Below are 20093 nucleotides of genomic sequence, written 5' to 3'. Positions count from 1 at the left end.
ATATCAGTAGTAAAGGTGCTATAGGACCAGATGTAGTTGCCACTTTATAATAGAGAATATTTTAGCTTTCAGAAAGATAAGTAAAACTAATTATAGTCAAATCATTCCTGATTTAAGCTACAGAAATACTAATTAAAATAACAAAACTGCCTTTAGGAATCTTGCTTTCCATATTGATCCTTTACATTCCTAAATTCATTATAATTTCAGCTATGAGATCATGAAGGTAAATTGTTTTATAAAACTAAAACCAATGTATACAAATAATAACTTGAGTATTTCCTGGTTTGCAGCAACCATGGATAGCAGGTGTCTCAAAATTAGGACTGACGTCATTTGGACTCAATAATTCTTTGTTGTAGAAAGTTATACATATATTTTAAACTCTGCTACTCTTCAAGTTTATTTAGGAAACCTCATATGCATAGAGAGTGCAAAGTTAAAATGCAGCCACACTGGAATTTCCATAATTGCCCAAGAAATTGAGTTCAATGCAGAGGCCAACACAGAACGTATTACACAAAGAACAGACGAGATAATTGCAGCAATGACTGGGAAGAAAGAATATGCCTATGTGGTACAAAGTGCAGGGGAGATGATCTGAATTACAAAATTGTGCTATAGATCAAAATAGACTAATACCCAAGCAAGCAGACATTATTACATTATTCTTTTTAGCGTGAACATTTGGCTCCAAGCTAGAAGCAGAAAACATGCCACTCAGAGATGGATTATCTGTAACTTATTAAGAAGACTAAGATGTCTTCATTGACTCCTACCCTGAAATTATAGAAGAGAACATAGTTTATGTGCCAATGACTAAATATTATTTTTATTTTATTTATTTATTTAAAATAAATAAATCCAAGACTATATGTAGTCTATTTTTATTTATTTATTTTATTTATTTATTTTGAGCAATGTAGACTCATTCGTATCATTCGTATCACCCAACCTGGAGTGCGATGACACAGTCTTCGCTCACTGCAAACTCCACCTCCCAGGTTAAAGTGATTCTTCTGCCTCAGCCTCCTGAATAGGTAGATAGGTAGAACTACAGATGCATACCACAACGCCCAGCTAATTTTTTTTTTCCATTTTTGGAGGGATGGGGCTTCACCATGTTGGTCAGGCTGGTCTCGAACTCCTGACCTCAGGTGATCCACCCACTGGGGCCTCCCAAAGTGCTGGGATTACAGGCATGAGCCACTATGCCTAGCCAAGAAGGCTATTTTTAAACAATAAAATGAGCACCACTGGTTGGCAGCATGGGTTTGAAGAGATCTGGATTCACATAGTAAGATTTATGGGAGGCAGGGACATGCTTGCTATGTGTTCAGAGGTAATCCTGAGCACTTGAGAAACTCTTTGCTACCTTTCACTTAATGGCTCATGAAAAAGGGCCCAGTAGATCTGTTTTTCAGAGAGTGGCCAGGGAGAGTAGTTTAATTATTTATGGCCTTTAATTTGTAATTAAAGTATTCTTACAATCCCTAATATGAAATATTTAAGCAATATGAGTATGAAAATAATATAGGAACAGCATGCAGAGTCACATGACTTAGCAAGTTCACCCTAGCATGAGTGCACATTTTCTCTTCTTTGTATCGAAATATTTAAGCAATATGAGTATGAAAATAATATAGGAACAGCATGCAGAGTCACATGACTTAGCAAGTTCACCCTAGCATGAGTGCACATTTTCTCTTCTTTGTATCACCTTCTGTTCAGTTTACCGAAAGAAGTTTATAAAGTTTATGACCCTTTTTGGAAGACCTGCTAATAAAACTTTACTGACTTGGGCTTTGAGGAAATTTTTTTCAAGAGAAATTAAATGATGACTCATAGTAACAAACACAAAACAGAAGTTGTTTTTATTGAAAAAATTTATTTTGCAGTGTCTAAAATGGCGGAGATTTCAGGAAAGTCTAGTCACACTTGACCATGAATTCTGGGTTACTTTTCCTTTATCCTCTGAGGCCAAGAGTTACTTATATCCAAGACCTTGAAGAACTCTTTTTGTACTGTTGAATATGATCTTGTGACTGGGTCAAGAAGAATGAACGCTAGAAAATATGTAATTGGTTAGAGTTTTTAAACTTTGATTTTGGAGAATAAAAAACATACTCATAATACATTTTCCCCAAATGCTGTATAGTAGTAGTTCTTCCAACTTTGCCATAAATGTAATTGTAGCAATATTAGTTAAAAATAATGCCATTCTCCAGTCTGCTAATTATTTTACTATTTTTAAATAGGATCATAGTTAAATCATAATTCATCCAAATTCTATAAACATTTCTTTTTTTTTGCTGTAGCTTTTGGGGGAAATGAAAATATTTTAAAATTATAACATCAAGAGCTAAATGGATATAAGGAAGAGCACAGGAAAGCATAAACAGGACAGAGACATTCTAGTAAAGTCTCATCACATTAGCAAGGAAACTTAGCTAGGGAGACTCTCTCTGGAGGCAGGTGGCTGTGTTCATGGTAAAAGTGAGGGGAGACACGTTCTCATTCTCAGCCCGATAGTCTGTATCATTCATTTTCTATGTCTTCGTTCTTTCATGAGCAGTTTGGCTATGTGATTTCTAAAGCCAACTAGCTTCACATGAAGCAATTCTCTACCTGGTCAGCTTCCCAGTAGACATCAGCTGATCCCAGATGACCAGAGCGTTCTCAGGAAGGAGACCGTTTATTTAAACACATTTTTTAAATTACAAAAGTTACCTTCTACATGCACCTCATGAACAATAATTGATTCTTCTTTTTGCCACTTTTTTGGGCCTGGATTATTGTAGCCCGGACCTGGAACACAGCAAGTATGATGTGACATGTCAGCATACTCACCCCAGGGTTGTTGGAGTAGAGCTGTTTCCACCAAAAGACAGAACTGTACGCAGCTAATAAGAGCTCCAGCACAGTGAAGATGAGCATCACCACTAGGACACCCTGCAAATCAGGACATGAATCGTTGGTACCCAACACAAGCTAGCCCTTTTGCCTGACTGAGAGGAGACAGGGCAATAAGCCTCCAGCAATGCAGAGAAAAGGGGACAGGGGTAATTGCTTAATCCTCTTTTCTGCTTTCTCCTTCAGATTTCTTAATAGAAGAAGGGAAATTAGCAGCAACTGTATCATCTCAGAACTTTGGTATCCCACCTAATGACAGATGAGAGTAATCTGCCACTTATCTCTGGTTGCTTTCATTATTTTCTTTTTGACTATGGTGTTTTTATTGTCATGATGATATTTCTAGGTGTGTATTTGATTCTGTGTATCCTGCAGTGGTTTCAGTGCATTCCTTCAGTCTGAAATCTCCTGTTTTTATTAAATTCTAAAAAAATTTCTAGTTATTTACTTTTGCATATGTTCTCTCTTCCATAATCTCTTACTGGGACTCATATTAGATATGTGTTGAACCTCTCCACTTCCCTGTATCCATCATGCCTTTTAAGCTTTCATCCATCTTTTCAAAACACACATAATGTGTGGTGTTCTGTGTGATTTAATGAAATCTAAATTCCATTTTGCTCTTTGTTTCCTGGAATGTATTGAATCTGCTGTTTAACTGATCTGCTCAGTTTTTAATTTCAAAGACAGTTTTCATTTCTGATTGTATGATTTCATTTCTTTTCTCAAATGCACATATCTTTTTTTTAATGTCCTTTTTTTTTTCATTTTGATATCTATTTATTTATTTATTTTGACACAGGGTCTCATTCAGTCACCTAGGCTGGAGTGCAATGGTATGGCCTCGGCTCACTGCCACCTTCACCTCCCCAGTTCAAGCAATTCCCCTGCCTCAGCCACCCAAGTAGCTGGGTTTACAGGCACATACCACCACTCCCAACTAATTTTTGTATTTTTAGTAGAGATTGCATTTCACCATGTTGGCCAGGCTAGTCTCAAACTTCTGATCTCAGGTGATCTGCCTGCCTCAGCCTCCCAATGTGCTGTGATTACAGGTGTGAGTCACCATGCCTGGCCTGGTTTATATTACTTTTTAAACATTTTTAATGATTTAAAATGTATTTTCATAATAGCCTTATTCAAATAATCGTATTGTCCTCAGTTCTTGAGCTTCTAATTTTCATGTTTCTTCATTTGCTGCTGCTTCCCATGTTTTTTTTGTGTTCTTGTTATGCTTCTCATAATATTTTGGTTATTGGATAACTTCAGTGTGTAGATGGTGATAGTGGTAGGGTTCTTTGATAAGTAGGCATTGTATAAGTCGGGTTTATGACATCTCCTTAGATAGTAATTTTAGATTTGATTCTGCTAGAACCTTAGATCATGTATCTTGTAGCAGTTTTTAACTTTATCCCTTTATTTCAGGTTCTCCTAAGTAATTATGAATTTGGATGGCATGCTTGCACAAAGCTTAGTGAGCTGATGGAAGGTTTTCTTGAAATTCCTTGGGATGTTGGGCAGGATTTGCTTTATATTATTTTCACAAATTGAGAAAATATTCCGTCTCAGCTTTCAACATTTTTGCAGGGTACTCAATATGAGCTTTATAGTCCTGCTGAATGTCAAATCTTGTTATAGGTGTTAAAAGTGCTCAATCCTAGCCTCTAACACCAATATTCCTATCCAGACTTCCCTGGTTTTTTGGCCTCAGCTCTTGTTTGATGATTTGGCTTTAGAATCCTTCTTAGCTTCTGGAACCTAAGACATCTTTCTTCTTCGATTTGTTCTTCCTTCTGCCCTCCTTCCTTTCTTCTTCTAACCTTGGCTATCAATTTTTTAATTTTTAAAATTTGTTACTTTTGTCCAGGTAATTGCTGTGTTAATTAACAGAGTACACCTTTGGAATCTGCTTAGTCTGGCATGTTGCAACTTCTCTGATGTTGTAGGATGCTCTTTTAGACTCCAGTTGTCAGAGAATGGGAGGCAGTTTGAGGTAATAAAATTTGCTTTCAAATTAAACCCCCAATATGCCTCTCCCACCCCCATTTCTTTACCCAATATCTGTCCTGCACCAGGATTACACTATCTGCTGGGCTTCTTCCAGATGGGTCTCTGTGCTCTTCCACGTCCTCTAGCTCCTGAACCAAAGGGGTTGCTTTTGACAATCTTGGGGTCACATGGGCAGACCCACAGGAGTGCAAAAGCTTGCACACATTTTCTGAGATTTGCAAGATAGATGGATCCAAGGGAATGAGAGCTACTACCTTGGGCTCCCCATGCTCCTACTACAAGGATTCATAAAAGAAGAAGTCTTCTTCTTTTTTTGTTTTTCTGAGATAGAGTTTCATTCTTGTTCCTCAGGCTGGGATGCAATAGTGCTATCTCAGCTCACCGCAACCTCCACTTCCTAGGTTCAAGTGATTCTCCTGTCTCAGCCTCCCGAGTAGCTGGGATTATAGGCATGTGCCACCACGCTCGACTAATTTTGTATTTTTAGTAAAGACAGGGTTTCTCCATGTTGGTGAGGCTCGTCTCAAACTCCTGTCCTCAGGTGATCTGCCCGCCTCAACCTCCCAAAGTGCTGGGATTACAGGCGTGAGCCATGGCACCGGCCCACATCTTTCTTCTTAAAAGGCCATGGGTTTATGGTTTTAGCACCATGATCCTACATTTATAGGATGGAATAAGCAAGGCTTTTCACCATGAACAGGTAGTAATCATCAAGTCTGGGAGAAAGGTGCCAAGAAAATGCTGCCCAGAGAGGTTGACATTTTTTCTAGAAGTCAAATCCATGACAGGTTTTCTCCCTTCCCACTGCACTCTGTCAGCCCTGTTGGACCAAAGTACAAAATAATTATGTATTTGGGCTTAAGATTCATGTTCTATATCTAACATAATGTAGCATAGAGGCTTGCATTTGAAGATTAAATTAAACACTGTACAGCCTCTGCTAGTCCTCAATTCACTGATGATCAGAAGACAAGCATCTTTAAGGGGTAGGGCAGGCGTCCCCAAACTATGGCCCGCAGGCTGCATGCGGCCCCCTGAGGCCATTTATCCAGCCCCCCCGCCGCACTTCAGGAAGGGGCACCTCTTTCATTGGTGGTCAGTGAGAGGAGCACAGTATGTGGTGGCCCTCCAACGGTCTGAGGGACAGTGAACTGGCCCCCTGTGTAAAAAGTTTGGGGACGCCTGGGGTAGGGGCATCCAACCCCTAGAAAAGAATCCAAAAGAGATAATCCCAGACTAAAATAAAATTTAAATGAAGAATATTTCTGCCTGAGATGAGTAGGGAGAAGCCTGTTCAACAGAGGTTGTACTTTAAAAGTTAAACTCATCGAGGTTGGAATGTTTGTGATAAGAAAAACATTCCAAGAGTGATAGTCTCCCTGTTGTCCTTGATTTCCTCTCTGACTTTGGTACACCCCCCTACACTATGCAGTCTGCAGACAGGCCTTTTCCAACCACAAGTGTTTGTTTATTTCTGTCTGTCTCCAGGCATTTGGCCCAACAGTACCAGAGACTGCCAGAAAAGCAGAGGTTATGCAGAGGGAAGACACCGAGATTTCACACGACAGGTTATTCAATCTGAAGCTACTCACTGTTAAACTGACATTGGTCAGGAGACAATCTCTGATTTCATATATTGGATAATAGTATTCCGAATAAGGCAGTGAAGATAGATACTCCTTTTCTGAGCCGCAATTTTGAGAGGCAGTCCTCAGGGCTACCACACTGTCAGCAAGGAGGAGGAGGCCCGCTCCTGCAGTAACGGAACTTACTGCATTTGAGGTCAGGCTGCTGAGGTCCTGGAAGAGAAACTCTGCATTGGGTTCTCATCACAGAATCAGCAATCAATGCTGTTAGCCCTCTGTCCATTGTACTGCAATGGTGCTTCCTTGGGTCTGTTTCCTTCCTGTTTCCTTGTGTGGACACAAACTGTGTTTTATTCATCTTTGTGTCCCTTGTCACCATTTAGTTAATCATATGATATAATTAGTAAATGCTTATAGTATAAGAAAATGCATGGATAATTCCCCCTTAGGGAGAAGGATTCTGGCCCCTTGACTCTCTGTAGCACTCAAGATAGAGACAGTGCTGCTGTGGTCACTGCCACCATCTCCTGTGACTTCCTTAGAATCATTCTGTTTCCTTAAAGGCTTCCAGAATACGGATTTTGCTTCCCTCTAGTAAACCGAATGTGTGAAGTTGATTTACATAAAAGAGCAGCTTCAAAAAAAGGTGGAAACAAACTGGAAAAGTTGGAAAACATATCTATAGTTCTATGGGAACATAAAATATACTTTCAATTGACAAGCAATATTTGTTCAAAATGACAAGCATATGCCTTCGATTTTCCCAAGTGACAGGGCATGAGACAGAGGCACATGGGATTAGACCCTGTGCTTCTCTCTCCAGCCATTCACAAACAGAAATATTATCCGACTGTAGCCACTTTTCCCACAAACCTTGGAGGGAGAAAGGGAGGAAGAAGCTATGAAGACTTTACTTCTCTCCATAGCAACCATTCTCTCTTCCCTGCCACACACCTACAGAGGTGATTTAAGGAAAAGCCATATCCTGATTCAAGAAGATACGAGGTCTGACTAGCCACAGATGAGGACACATGGATGGTGTATGAGGCTGGATGATGATTGAAGCTGCAGTCTAGAAACCAGGCGTAGGGAAGAGAGTTTTGAAGAGTTCACAGCATTCATTGGTTGGAGTAAGAGTTGTGGACTTAGAATCCGAAAACCTCTACTCTTATCCTAGCTCTGTCTCCGACTCATCTGTGTGCTTGAGCAAGTCCTTCTTACTCTCGGCTTCGGTTATCTCATTTATAAAATGTGGAAGATGAATCGTCTGATCTCAGAAGTGGCTTCCAAGATGCACTGAGTAGACAGAAAGGGAAATCTATGCTTGGACTCGACTCCATGTGTGGGACAGAGAACAACATGTGGGCTCCATTGCTCATATGGTAGCTTTCGGCAAAGATACTGCCCACTGGGACTAGGTTTTCTTTCATCTGCTAGAGACTCAGTGCATGAATTTATGTAGCTACAGAGCTGGAGTAGGAAAGGGCAAGACAACCATCCTCCCCAGCACACATTCTCTTCCAATGATGCTTAAACAGAGAAGAGCATGTGTGTCTTTGCTGATGCATCATCATGCTATGGGAGAATCCTTTCTCCCAAATTGTAGAAGAGGACTTGGGAAATGGTGTGGTGAATGTGGTTCTCTTAGGCCCGATCCACCTGTAGGTCGGTATTCTAGCTTCTCCAGTTTGCTTCTGTCTTTTCTCTGAAGCTGCTCCTTTAAGTAAGAAGCCATAAATCGGGTTTCTAAGGAGGAACCAAAGGTCATATTCTCGATGCACTTAGGGCAATATATAATTCTAAAGTGGTTGAGGAAGCCAAGGGGATGTTGGCAGTGGCGTGAGAGGTCTTGTCTTTGTGTTTGGTGCTGCAATCAGTGCTGACATTACAGAAATTCCCCTCATGCCCACTCCATCACCCACATTCTCTGCCACCTTACTTTGAAGTGATATTTACATCCAATTATCAATAATTGGTTTTTGGTTGGAAATAGTCTCCTCCAGCCTAGAAAAAGATGACAACACCCTCTTCTAACAGAGGAATGAATGCCTCCCTACCTGATATTTGACTGGATGAGGTTTATTTCAGTTGCTTAAGTAGTAGAAATTTGAAAATATATCATGGACTTCTTTCAACTTGTTACCATGGCCATTGAGTAGGGTAAACCAGCTATGCTGGTTTGCCTGGGGCATAAGGGGTTTCCCAGGATATAGGCTATGTGATCTAGGAGGCAAGAAATTTGGGCTCTACTCTTGGTTCTACCAATGGAACAGCCAGGAGAACCTGGGCTCCCCTATTATAAGCTTTGTCTCCCTAAACTGTAAAATAGGAAGTTTGAACGAAAAGAATTAACTCCGACATTCCTTCGATTCCAGCCAGCTGAGATTTGATGGTCCTTCTACTTACAAAGGGTTTAGTTGACTGCTTTCCAGAGATAATCGAGAGGGACCCAGTAACGCCAAACTGCTCAGAAAAGAGAGAAAGAATCAGTTCAATCATCTTGTGGAAATGTGCCCACCATATCACTATCAATCACTCGATCAAAAAGTGCTATAAGAAAATTTTTAGAGAGAGAACACTACAGAAATCGTGTGGGTCCACATTTTTAGAAAGGCCTAGTTCCCACCTGATGTAAGAATGTCTATATCAACTTCTAATGACATGCAGATACTCAGAGGGGTTGGATTTGTTTTAGTGGGAATCACTAGGAACTGAGGAGGCCTGGAGAAAAGGTGCACATGGGAATGAGAAGAGTGCTACTACGTTACAGGGTTGAAGGAGAGGAGGTTGAGATGGACCAGTGACTCAGGTGGATAGAGAGATGGGAACAACCCACAGAAGCATTCAGGAAAGAGACTCTGATGGGACGAGATATGGAAACACACAGACTGGAAGTTATTGGTGTATGTTGCTTGAGTCAGAATGGGAGTTGAGGAAAGTGGGAAGAATAGGCCCTGACGTGAAGTCTTTATCATAAAGCCCCAAAAGTCCGTATTTAATCCCAGTGGTATTAAAGATCCAGTTGGCAGAGGAAAGGTATTCTAAGAAGCTGAAAAGTTTCTTGACTGTGTGGCCTGGATATTGAATAGTCACAGGCAAAGAGGGTCCAGTACGAGCTAACACTACCTTCTCTAAGGAGATGTGGGCCCCACTGGTTATAGGGAGAAGTCAAGGGCAAGTTTTGATCTGGGGCGGGAGCAGGGCCTCCTTACATGACTGCACAGTTTGCGTTCACACAGGAACTATATCCACAGGGAAGTGGTACCTTAGTATATGTCATCTGCCCAGGATGTTTGCTTTTTCTCCTTTGTATAAAATACTATGTGGAGAAGAAATAACCCTTTGCGGGAAGTGTAAGTTTGCCGTGGCCACTCTCTGCAAAACAGATCTACTAGGCCCTTTTTCATGAGCCATTAGGTGGAAGGCAGCAAAGGGAGTTTCTGAAGTGCTCAGGATTACCTCTGAACACATAGCAAGCATGTTCCTGCTTCCCATAAATCTTACCTTTGTGAATCCAAAGCTCTGCAAACCTGTGGCATCAACCAGTGGTGCTCAATTTATTGTTTAAAAATGGCCTTTTCACTCTCTACCTGAAAAGTTAATTATTCTCACAATGGAGGGAATCCAATGGCCTCATCAAAGCCCCAAAGAGGGATATGAAAAAGCATCCATTTTTCCAGAGGTGTGCTGTAATGCCAAGTAAAAAATGCTGTGCTGGTATACCCATTGTGTTACCATTCCTCTTGTCCCCTGCCCTGCGGGAAGACAGACTAAGCCTGTCTGCTGCCCTTCTTGAATAGGGGAAACATGGAGTGGGGCAATGATAGAAGGAAAGTTGAGGCCTTGCCTTCTTTTGCCTCCTGGCCTCTTGGAGTCTGAGTCACTCATGACTATGCACCTGGTTAGCATTTATAAAGCATTAGAGACCCCGTTCTACTCACACACAGAGCTCCTAAAAATGGGTACCCAGACATCAAAGTGGTGGAAATTGCTGAATTGAAGTGGGAAGGGTAGGGAGCAAAAACCAAGATGACCCCCAAACTTGATATCATCAGGCAACACAGGATCTGGACAATCTACAAGAGAGAAGACAGGAAATCTAGAATACACTTCAAACAGATGAAAGTGATTATTTAAATGCACATTGTGAAGTATAAAAAGTATTAAAATACATTATAATTTGTTATATTAAAGAGGAAAAAGTGTTACAAGGAGCCAATAGAAATGTTTCTAGAGGAAGTCATACATAGCTAATCTCTTCTGATAGGATTATTAAAATAGCAAATCGGGAAGTGATAATGTGCACATTTTGACTTTGTTTGAAAAAGATACTTGACAGTTTTAAAATGTATTTCCTTGAAAAGTAGATTTAAAAAGTTGTCCAGTGAGGTGGAAATAGCCAACTTCTCACAGGAGTGTTAATGAAACACTTTTTCAGTTGAAATCAGACAGAGCAGGTCATCTCTTCTGCTGTAATTCATCTTATTTTGTTCATCATTGGATTTTAATAATTATTATTTTACAAGTGGAAGAACTGGAGTTTTAGCTGTTAGCTTGGTCCAAAGCCCATGCTTTTGTTCATAGTTTAATGCATGTGCAGTTGAAAGATGATGCAAACATAGGAAAAATAAAAAAGTCAACCATTCATAGCATCAGTAGTTATTGAATACCTGTTGTGTGCCAGGCTCCAGGGAATGAAGCAAATGAAAATTGCTACCATTGGAGAGCTTATATGTACTGAGTCCTTTACATACAATTTCCATGGGAGGTAGAATAGAATTAAGAGCAAAGTAGTAGGACATGAGGCCTGTGAAGTACAGAAGGCATGGGGCAAACTATGTAGGGACTTTTAGGCTCTGTTTTACCAACTTTACTTTTCATTTTGAGCAAAAAAAGGAATCCCACTGGATAATTTGGGGCCAGAAGAATGTATGTTCTAACTTTTATTTTTAAAAGTTCACCAGCTGTACGAAGAATAGTGAAGAAACAGGGAAGGTAGATCCATCTAAAACTGGGAGTGAACAGGAGTTGGGTATTATAAAAGGGTATTCAAAACCATGTCTGGATTTGAGGGATGATGATCTGGGATACTTGGAAGTCTTATAGTTACTCATGTGGACAGGGAGAAAACAGGTCATGAGATTAGTCTTCATTGTCTCATCTCAAAATATTTGAAAAATGAGCTCAAAGTTAAGAATATCTAATTTAATCATACTGAGTAAAATCCATATGGTTAAATAGACCATCTTTACTAAAAACAAAATAAAAAAGGCTAATTTGTTCATTGTGAAGCCTGCTAGTGGAAAAGATAGAGCGATTTTAGTTCGTAGAAACTGCTACAGAGGATATAGTCTTCCCTTAAAGCTCCATTTTATGTTCCCATTAGCCTGGAATCAGCCAGAAAAGAGTGAAAGAGCTTCCCAGACCCACTGTAGATCTGTAGTCTAGATATATTTACAAAGTATTTTCTCAATGGTCCCCTTATAATGAGATGGACTTACTCCAAGAACGGTGGCTTCTTTTGGCAGCCCACTCTGCAGGTAATCTTTTTGGTACATGTGTTCAGGTTTCTCTCTTTCAGGGATAGTGATGCCCTTTGGTGTAAAGATGTCAAAAGCCCTCATGGTTTGGGATTGTAATAGCATGATGCTGATGATGCTGGAAAGGCATCAAACTAAGTTACTTTCCAAGGTTTGACTTATAGTCATAAGCTTCCCAGGGACCATACATTGTAGGAACTTGGGTTTTTTGCCATTACTCAAAGGCCAGCTGTTCTTTAGAAACAAAACAAAACATGAGGATCGATGGAGCATTATAAAGTGAATATTCTGGGCACAGTTCATCCATTGTGGTCAAGAGGCATGTCACTGGGAAAGAACTGCACACAATTGAGAGGTGAGCACATCACATAGAACTTGCTTTGCAGCCTTGAATGTGTCCATCTCACTCTCCTTCCAATGACCCCTGCTTCCATCTTCTTTTCCCTATCTCCCATGTCTCTGCTTCACCTGTGTTACCTTCCCATACCACATCTTCCAGAATGACACTTTTATTCTACACTTGCACTGATCAATCTTCTACTCCAGTCTTTATTTTATCTTCATAAAAATGTTGGGGGTGAGCTGGGCGCAATAGCTCCCACCTGTAATCCCAGCACTTTGGGAGGCCGAGGCAGGTGGATCACCTGAGGTCAGGAGTTTGAGACCAACCTGACCAACATGGAGAAACCTTGTCTCTGCTAAAAATCCAAAATTAGCCAGGTGTGGTGGTGCATGCCTGTAATCCCAGCTACTTGGGAGAATGAGGCTGGATAATCACTTGAACCCGGGAGGCAGAGGTTGCAGTGAGCTGAGATCATGCCACCTGCACTCCAGCCTGGTGCCTGGTGACAGAGCAAGGCTCTGTCTCAAAAAAAAAAAAAGTCTCAAAAAACAAAACAAAAAAAAAATATTGGGGATGTGGGGATGAATGCTGTTCTACTTTCCTTTCCTGTAGCAAGATGGCCTGTCCCATCCCAAATCTTCCTCCTTGCTTACATTGGCTTAGTAATTAGTAACGTAAACATTTATTTAACTCCTGCTGACTTCCAGGAATAAGACTATTGCAATTCTAATCCTTATAACAACCCTGTCACTTACATGTCATTAAATCAATTTTATACATTAGAAACCTAGGGCTGAAAAGTTCAAGTGATTTTCATGGAATAAAATAGTCACATAAAGCACTCAGCCTGGCACATAGAATGTGTTCAATATGTGATAGCAAATATTAACAGCCTATGTTTACATGACTGGATTGAGATTTATCTGGCTCAGGGGCTTGTGATATTTTTCTCTATGCCATGTCAATTCTCCTCATCTTCCTCTTGCTTCCTGTCCTCCTCCCTCACATTTCCAGTTCCCTTGCAGATTCCAGGAACAAGCCGTTGGCCACTGCCAACTCAGCAGTATTGCCTCTGTGGTGTCAGCAGCAGGGCTCAGCCCCTGAAATGTTGCCCAGATTTGTTTTCAGCTCAGCACTCTCCGTACTGAAGGCCAGAGTTTAGTTAAAGGCTTGTTATCCTTGAAAGGTGCCACAGCTCTGCAGCCTGATGTTTTGCCTCAGCGTCTAGTTGCACATCTGAGCATGTGAGTTGGAGTCGAGTCCTGTGTTCAGCTCCCACATCCACCAATGAATGCTAAACTCATCCTGGGCAAGGTATTTCACCACTTCATAGATTTGTGGCATGGGTTAGATAAGACAGCACATATGATGGGCTCAACATAGAGTGAGGCATGTGATAAACTCACAAAACATATCAGTTACATCCAATACTCATGGGAAACCCAGTTCTGATATTGATGAGCTGGCCGTGGATATGATATTTCCCTTTATTCATCCTCAGTTTCCTTATCTGTAAAATAGGGATAATGACACTATCCTGAAGGTCTCTTGTGAGGATTTGAATGACGTATGTGAGTGCCTTTTGTTGTAACTCTCTGAGTTTTATCAGGTGTTCCATAATAGTCAATGTTGGGACCTCTATTTTATTTCTCCTCCTAGATCTGTGCCTTAGTTTCTCATGCTCTCTGGGCACCAAGTAGCTTATCTGAAGAATTATTAAACCTAAATTTTCATTTCTTGGAATTTGGAAATCTGGGTGGAAGTATGGGTGAGGTTACATGTCCTATAAAAGGAATAATGTTGATCCTAAATCCCTGCAGTGGAGCCAGGGTGAGCCTTCCAAATAGTATATTTAAATAAATGGATGTCTCTAGATTCATTTAACTGGCACATCTTTAAAGCCCAAAAAACAGAAAAAGTTTCAATCTTAGAAAGATTCTAGGTTTCAGAATCAAACTGTAGTTCTGATAAAATTATAATCATTGCTAACATTGATTGAGCACGAACTATGGATGTGGAAAATGATCATCACTGCTAACATTGATTGGGCATGAACTACACGTGTGACATTCTATTAAGAGCGTTGTTCTCATTTATTCTGCACAGCGACTCTCAGAGATGGGTGCTGTTGTTACTTGAATCCTGAAGATCAGAAAAATGAGGCTTGGAGCAGTGAAATAGCTTGCATAAGATTGCTTACCTAGCAGGTAGTGGAGGCAAGATTTGGGCATGGGCCATCTAACACCAGAGTTCTTCTGTATCCCTGTAAGTCTGTGCTTGCCCAGCTAGCTACACCTGATTCTCATCCTCTCTGTTCTTCCTCCCTGACTGTTGAAGCATTGACTGCCGCTCATCAGTTCCATATCCTCCCCCAGGAATGTTGCTAATCTTAGGAAACAGAGGTTGAAGATTTCTATTTCCCGAATTGTTTTCATATTGCAGAAACTTGGCTTCTACCTTGCCCCTTGTGGTTCAGTAGCCCAAATATGCCAACTAGACTCCTTCCTCTAGTCTTTGTGACCAGCCTCTTTAGCTCTGGGTCCCTTTCTTTATTTTTTAGATCTCATAATTTTTAGATCAAGCAGAAAATGCTTGATTCTCAGCTCGAAGCTCAGACGTTAAAGTTTAATTGGTCCTTTCAGACTATAGCCTATCTATCTGATACCATGAACGTTTATTTTCCTTTGTTATTTCTTTCTTTCTTCCTTTCGTTTTTTTTTTGAGACAGAGTCTTGCTTTGTCACCAACGCTGGAATGCAGTGGCTCGATCTCAGCTCACTGCAACCTCCACATCCCAGTTCAAGCGATTCTCCTGCCTCAGCCTCCCGAGTAGCTGGGACCACAGGCACATGCCATCACACCTGGCTAATTTGTGTATTTTTAGTACTGACAGCATTTCACCTTGTTGATCAGACTGGTCTCAAACTCCTGATCTCATGATCTGCCTGCCTTGGCCTCCCAAAGTGCTGGGATTACAGGTGTGATCCTTTGTTATTTCTTAACTGTTTGTTCTGTTTGAAAGAGTGCATAAACCATTCAGGACCTAGGCATAGGCAAGGACTTCATGCCTAAAACACCAAAAGCATTGGCAGCAAAAGCCAAAATAGACAAATGGGATCTAATTAAACTCCAGAGCTTCTATACAGCAAAAGAAACAATCATTAGAGTGAACCGGCAATCAACAGAATAGGAAAAATTTTTTGCAATCTACCCATCTGACAAAGGGCTAATATTCAGAAACTACAAAGAACAAAAACAGATTTACAAGAAAAAAAAACATTCAAAAGTGGGCAAAGGATATGAGCAGACACTTTTCAAAAGAGGACATATATGAGGCCAACAAACATATGAAAAAATGCTCATCATCACTGGTCATTAGAGAAATGCAAATCAAAACCACATTGAGATACCATCTCATGCCCATTAGAATGGTGATCATTAAAGAATCAGGAGACAACAGATGCTGGAGAGAATGTGGAGAAATAGGAACACTTTTACACTGTTGGTGGGAGTAGAAGTTAGTTCAACCATTATGGAAGACAGTATGGCGATTCCTCAAGGACCTAGAAATAGAAATTCCATTTGACCCAGCAATCCCATTACTGGGTATATACCCAGAGGATTATAAATAATTCTGTTATAAAGACACATGTACATGTATGTTCATTGTGGCACTGTTTACGACAGCAAAGACCTGGAACCAACCCAAATGCCCATCAGCGATAGACTGGATGAGGAAAATGTGGCGCATATACACCATGGAATACTATGCAGCCATAAAAATGATCAGTTCATGTCCTTTGTTGGGACATGGATGAATCTGGAAACCATCATTCTCAGCAAACTGACATAAGAACAGAAAATCAAACACCACATGTTATCACTCATAGGCAGGTGTTGAACAATGAGAACACATGGACACAGGGAGGCGAGCATCACACACTGGGGTCTGTTGGGAGCAGTGGGGAGGGACAGCAGGGCGTAGGGAGGTTGGGAAGGGATAACATGGGGAGAAATGCCAAATATAGGTGACGAGGGGATGGAGGCAGCAAATCACCTTGCCGTGTATGTACCTGTGCAACAACTCTGCAATATCTGCACCTATACCCCAGAACCTAAAGTACAACAAAAATAAAAAAAGAGTGCATAAAATACTACCATTACAAGGGAATAAAATTCGAAGAAGAAAACAGATAAGCTCCTTAACTTTCAACTGCCACCTGATTATTTGTTTCATACGCACACATTCTTTACATTCTCTCTTCCCCTCTGTCACTTTGTCTCTCTCCTCTTTATATATATTCACAGACATTCATAACTCTGCAGAGTCATTCTACCCATGCCATCTATAACTGTTCTTTTTGCACTTAACATTACTCTGCAGACATCTTTGACTAAGAAATAGAAATAATAAAAGTTCTACATTTAAAAGCAAATGATAAATTCTGATACATGCCACAACATGGATGAGCCTTGAAGACAACATGGCAAGTGAAATATTCCAGTCACAAAAGGACAAAGATTGCATGATTCTACTTACTTGAGGCACCTACAATAGTCAAATGCACAGAAAGTAGAATGGTGGTGACCAGGGGCTGCAGAGAGAGGGGAATGGAAAGCTATTGTTTAATGGCCATGGAGTTCCAGTCTGGAAAGACAAGAAAGTTCTGGAGTTGGGTGGTGGGGATGGTTGCACAATGGTATGAATGTACTTAATGCCACCGAATGGTACACTTGAAAATGGTTAAAAGGTTACAATTATTTTAAGTATATTTTACTACAATAGAAAAGCCAAAGTGTATATTTACATAAATGGATATCTCTAGATTCATTTAACCAATCACATATTCATGACTATTTAGGTGATCTCTATTTTTTCTTTTTGCCACTATGAACAATGCCATAATGAACATCTTTGCACTTTTGTGATGCCTCCTGCATTTAATTATCTCAGAGTGACATATGGAAGTGCATGCATTACATTTAAAGCTATGATACTTAAATTTTGACATACGTTACTACTTTTGGGAGGATCCTATATTACCAAGATTCTTTATATTTCACAAGAGTCTCCAGGCTGATGCTACGATCTCCAAACACCACAGGCTGAGAGGATGCTTTGTCCTTCCACATTTGCTTTGTGGAGATAGACAGGCAGGACCCACAACTTCCAAGATGGCTCTAAAATCCTTGCTTTGAAGATAAATCACGGCATGGAGTTCATCAGCTCTGCCCAGCAATTTTCTGTATTACAGAATTAGAGTAGGACAGTGGGGTTCTAGTGCAGGATTCAGTCTAATTGCACAGTATTTGTTGAGAGTATACTCAATGTAAGACTAAGTGACACACCAGGAGAACGCAGAACATTGCAGAAAATGACCTCAAATCTTGAGGGAAACCTAAGAATGGTTACCTAACTTTCTTATTTGGCACGTGAATAAACCAAGACCAAGTTGATGCTCCAACTCACTCAGGTTGTCAGATTTAGAGACAGGATGAGAACCCAATTCCCTGGTTGTCTTTTCAGAAGCACATAATCTCCCCCAAAAGTCATGATCTAAACCAAGGTGCCTACCTGTTCTCACAGCCTGCTCCCTTGTGCTGTGGCTGGTGGGTCAGCTCACCTCTGTGGAGTGCTCGCTCAGCTGGATCCTCCCACTGGCTGTTCCTGCCAGACAGATCTGGCTGCTCTGCTCTCCTGCCTCTGAGACTTCCTGTCCCTTTCTCAGAGCGTTATTTATGATTACACAGGATATGAATTTTGCTGTAGTTACAGACAGTTGCTATATAAAAAGTGCCTCTGCTTCCTCTTTCTAAATTCTGAGGTTTGGAAAAATGACGCAGGATAGAAGCGACACATGAGAAAAAGAACCATGTGCAGACTAGTGATTTGTACAGTCCCAGTTAGAATTAATTTTCCCTACTTCTACGTAGAGTTATGTAAGTCATCTAGTTTTGCTTAGCCTGAGTTTCTTGTCTACTAAATGGGGGATGGATAATAATAATTCCACTTTGTGGCTGTTGGGAGAATTAAAGAAAAAATATGTAAACAGTTTACAAAAAGTAGACACTCAATAAATATTGATAATAGTAATGTTAAGTTTGAATTTTGGAGAATTTATTTATTCTCTCACTTTCCAGGCTTTTGGTAAACTGAAAGCAACCTATGGAAAATTCAGTGCCTCCTTGTTACTTCTTTTGGGTGTCTTCGTTCTCCGTCTTTGGCCTCATGTTCAGGGAAGTCTAGGTACATCTTGGGAAAGATGCCAGTGTATTGGAGTCAGAGGCAGAAACATCAGGCTCCAAACAAGCTCATATTGGGAAGTATTTGTTGTTGAGGGGATACTGTTACCACTTTCACATGCCTTTTAAGGCTTCTTGTAGAACAGCCACTGTGCAGAAGGGGAGGGTTTAAGACGGCCCTGGGATGTGCAGCAGCTGGTGACACATGGTCCATATATGTTGTCTCAATTTCCTGAAGGGTGGCAAGCTGTCTCCTAAGAGAGGAACAGACCTAAACCAGGGAGGTTTAAATAACTCATAAAGTACTTGGAGAGTATTTTAGTCTAGTCCTTTTATTCTCCAAATGAGGTGATACTGCTGAAGGAATCTGCAACTCATTGAGGTCTGGGCTTGCTTCACAGCAGCAGTCTGCCATTTGGTTGACATTTTTTTTTTTTTTGAGATGGAGTTTCACTCTTGTTGCCCAGGCTGGAGTGCAATGGTGCAACCTTGGCTCACTGTAACCTCCACCTCCCAGGTTCAAGCAATTCTCCTGCCTCAGAGCCACAGGTAGGTAACTGCAGGTGCCCATCACTATGCCCAGCTAATTTTTCTATTTTTAGTATAGATGGGATTTTACCATGTTGGTCAGGCTGGTTGTGAATTCCTGACCTCAGATGATCCACCCACCTCAGCCTCTCAAAGTGCTGGGATTACAGGCGTGAGCCACCGTGTCCAGCTTGGTCAACATCTTAACCCCCACAACCAACATTGTCTTTGCTTAAGAAAGCTTCCACAGTCCAGACCTTCCTCTGGGTGTATGACCTGCTTTGACCAGACTGTCAAAGAACCTTAGTCATTTGAACTTCTCTCACACTTCTGAGCCTGAGAAGAAGATTGTGAGAAAATTGGTTAAATATCCAGTTCGTTTTCTCATAAATAAAATTTGAAAAAAGATTTTTCAGAGTTTTTGTGAGGATTAAGTCAAATAACATTAAAACGCCCGCCATAGAGCCTGGCAGGTATTAAGAATTGAGAAAATCTGCTGTTTCTTGTCCAACATCTTCTCCCATCCTCTTTAGAGAAAAGTGTATTTTTTCTCTGGTTTGATCCCTGACTTCTAAGTGTAATCTACATTTACTCTAAATTCATGCTCCTGCCCATTGATAGGAATCTCCTCAGCCCTTTGCAAACAGTCCTGGTGCTCTAGACAGGCAAGTGACTCACAGTGCTAGCCTACTTCAAGGGTACACTCTCCCCACAATCCCCAAGCAGATCATGAAGCTAGTCAAGTGGAAGTGCGTCTCATATCTCAGAGGACTCTGCCAGCCTTGGACAGAAGTAACTGTATGTTTTTCTCTAGCAGTGGAGATGGCTGGCTGGGGCTAGGGTACAAGGTCTGGTTGTCCAGAGAGAGATTCCTTGGAGCAGCATTACAGATCTCCTTGGTGTCTGATTTGGTTACTGGCTGCACTCACA

The 20093-nt window shown here is 40.8% G+C and overlaps 1 protein-coding gene across 6 annotated transcripts; it reads right to left on the bottom strand.

Annotated features, from left to right (window-relative positions):
* Positions 1 to 1868: 1868 nt before the first annotated feature.
* On the bottom strand, positions 1869 to 18275 carry MS4A7 (membrane spanning 4-domains A7). 6 transcript variants are annotated; one of them, XM_074401546.1, is made up of 9 exons: positions 17968 to 18275; positions 17437 to 17636; positions 16933 to 16987; positions 12011 to 12167; positions 10451 to 10585; positions 8916 to 8972; positions 6516 to 6722; positions 2851 to 2952; positions 1869 to 2066 (listed from the first exon to the last, which is right to left on the bottom strand). In XM_074401546.1, exons 4-9 carry the CDS (start codon positions 12152 to 12154, stop codon positions 1992 to 1994), a joined length of 720 nt encoding a protein of 239 aa, XP_074257647.1. In that variant the 5' UTR covers positions 12155 to 12167; positions 16933 to 16987; positions 17437 to 17636; positions 17968 to 18275; the 3' UTR covers positions 1869 to 1991. The 6 variants fall into 6 exon arrangements, with proteins under 6 accessions (XP_074257647.1, XP_074257646.1, XP_074257648.1 ...); XM_074401545.1 differs by lacking the exon at positions 16933 to 16987 and having other exon boundaries at positions 17407 to 17636; XM_074401547.1 differs by lacking the exon at positions 17437 to 17636.
* Positions 18276 to 20093: the final 1818 nt, after the last annotated feature.

This window comes from Saimiri boliviensis, chromosome 6, assembly GCF_048565385.1.
Source record: "Saimiri boliviensis isolate mSaiBol1 chromosome 6, mSaiBol1.pri, whole genome shotgun sequence".
NCBI classification, from domain to species: domain Eukaryota; kingdom Metazoa; phylum Chordata; class Mammalia; order Primates; family Cebidae; genus Saimiri; species Saimiri boliviensis.
Note: the sequence above shows the minus strand (reverse complement) of the source record. Positions and strands in the feature narration are given on the sequence as shown.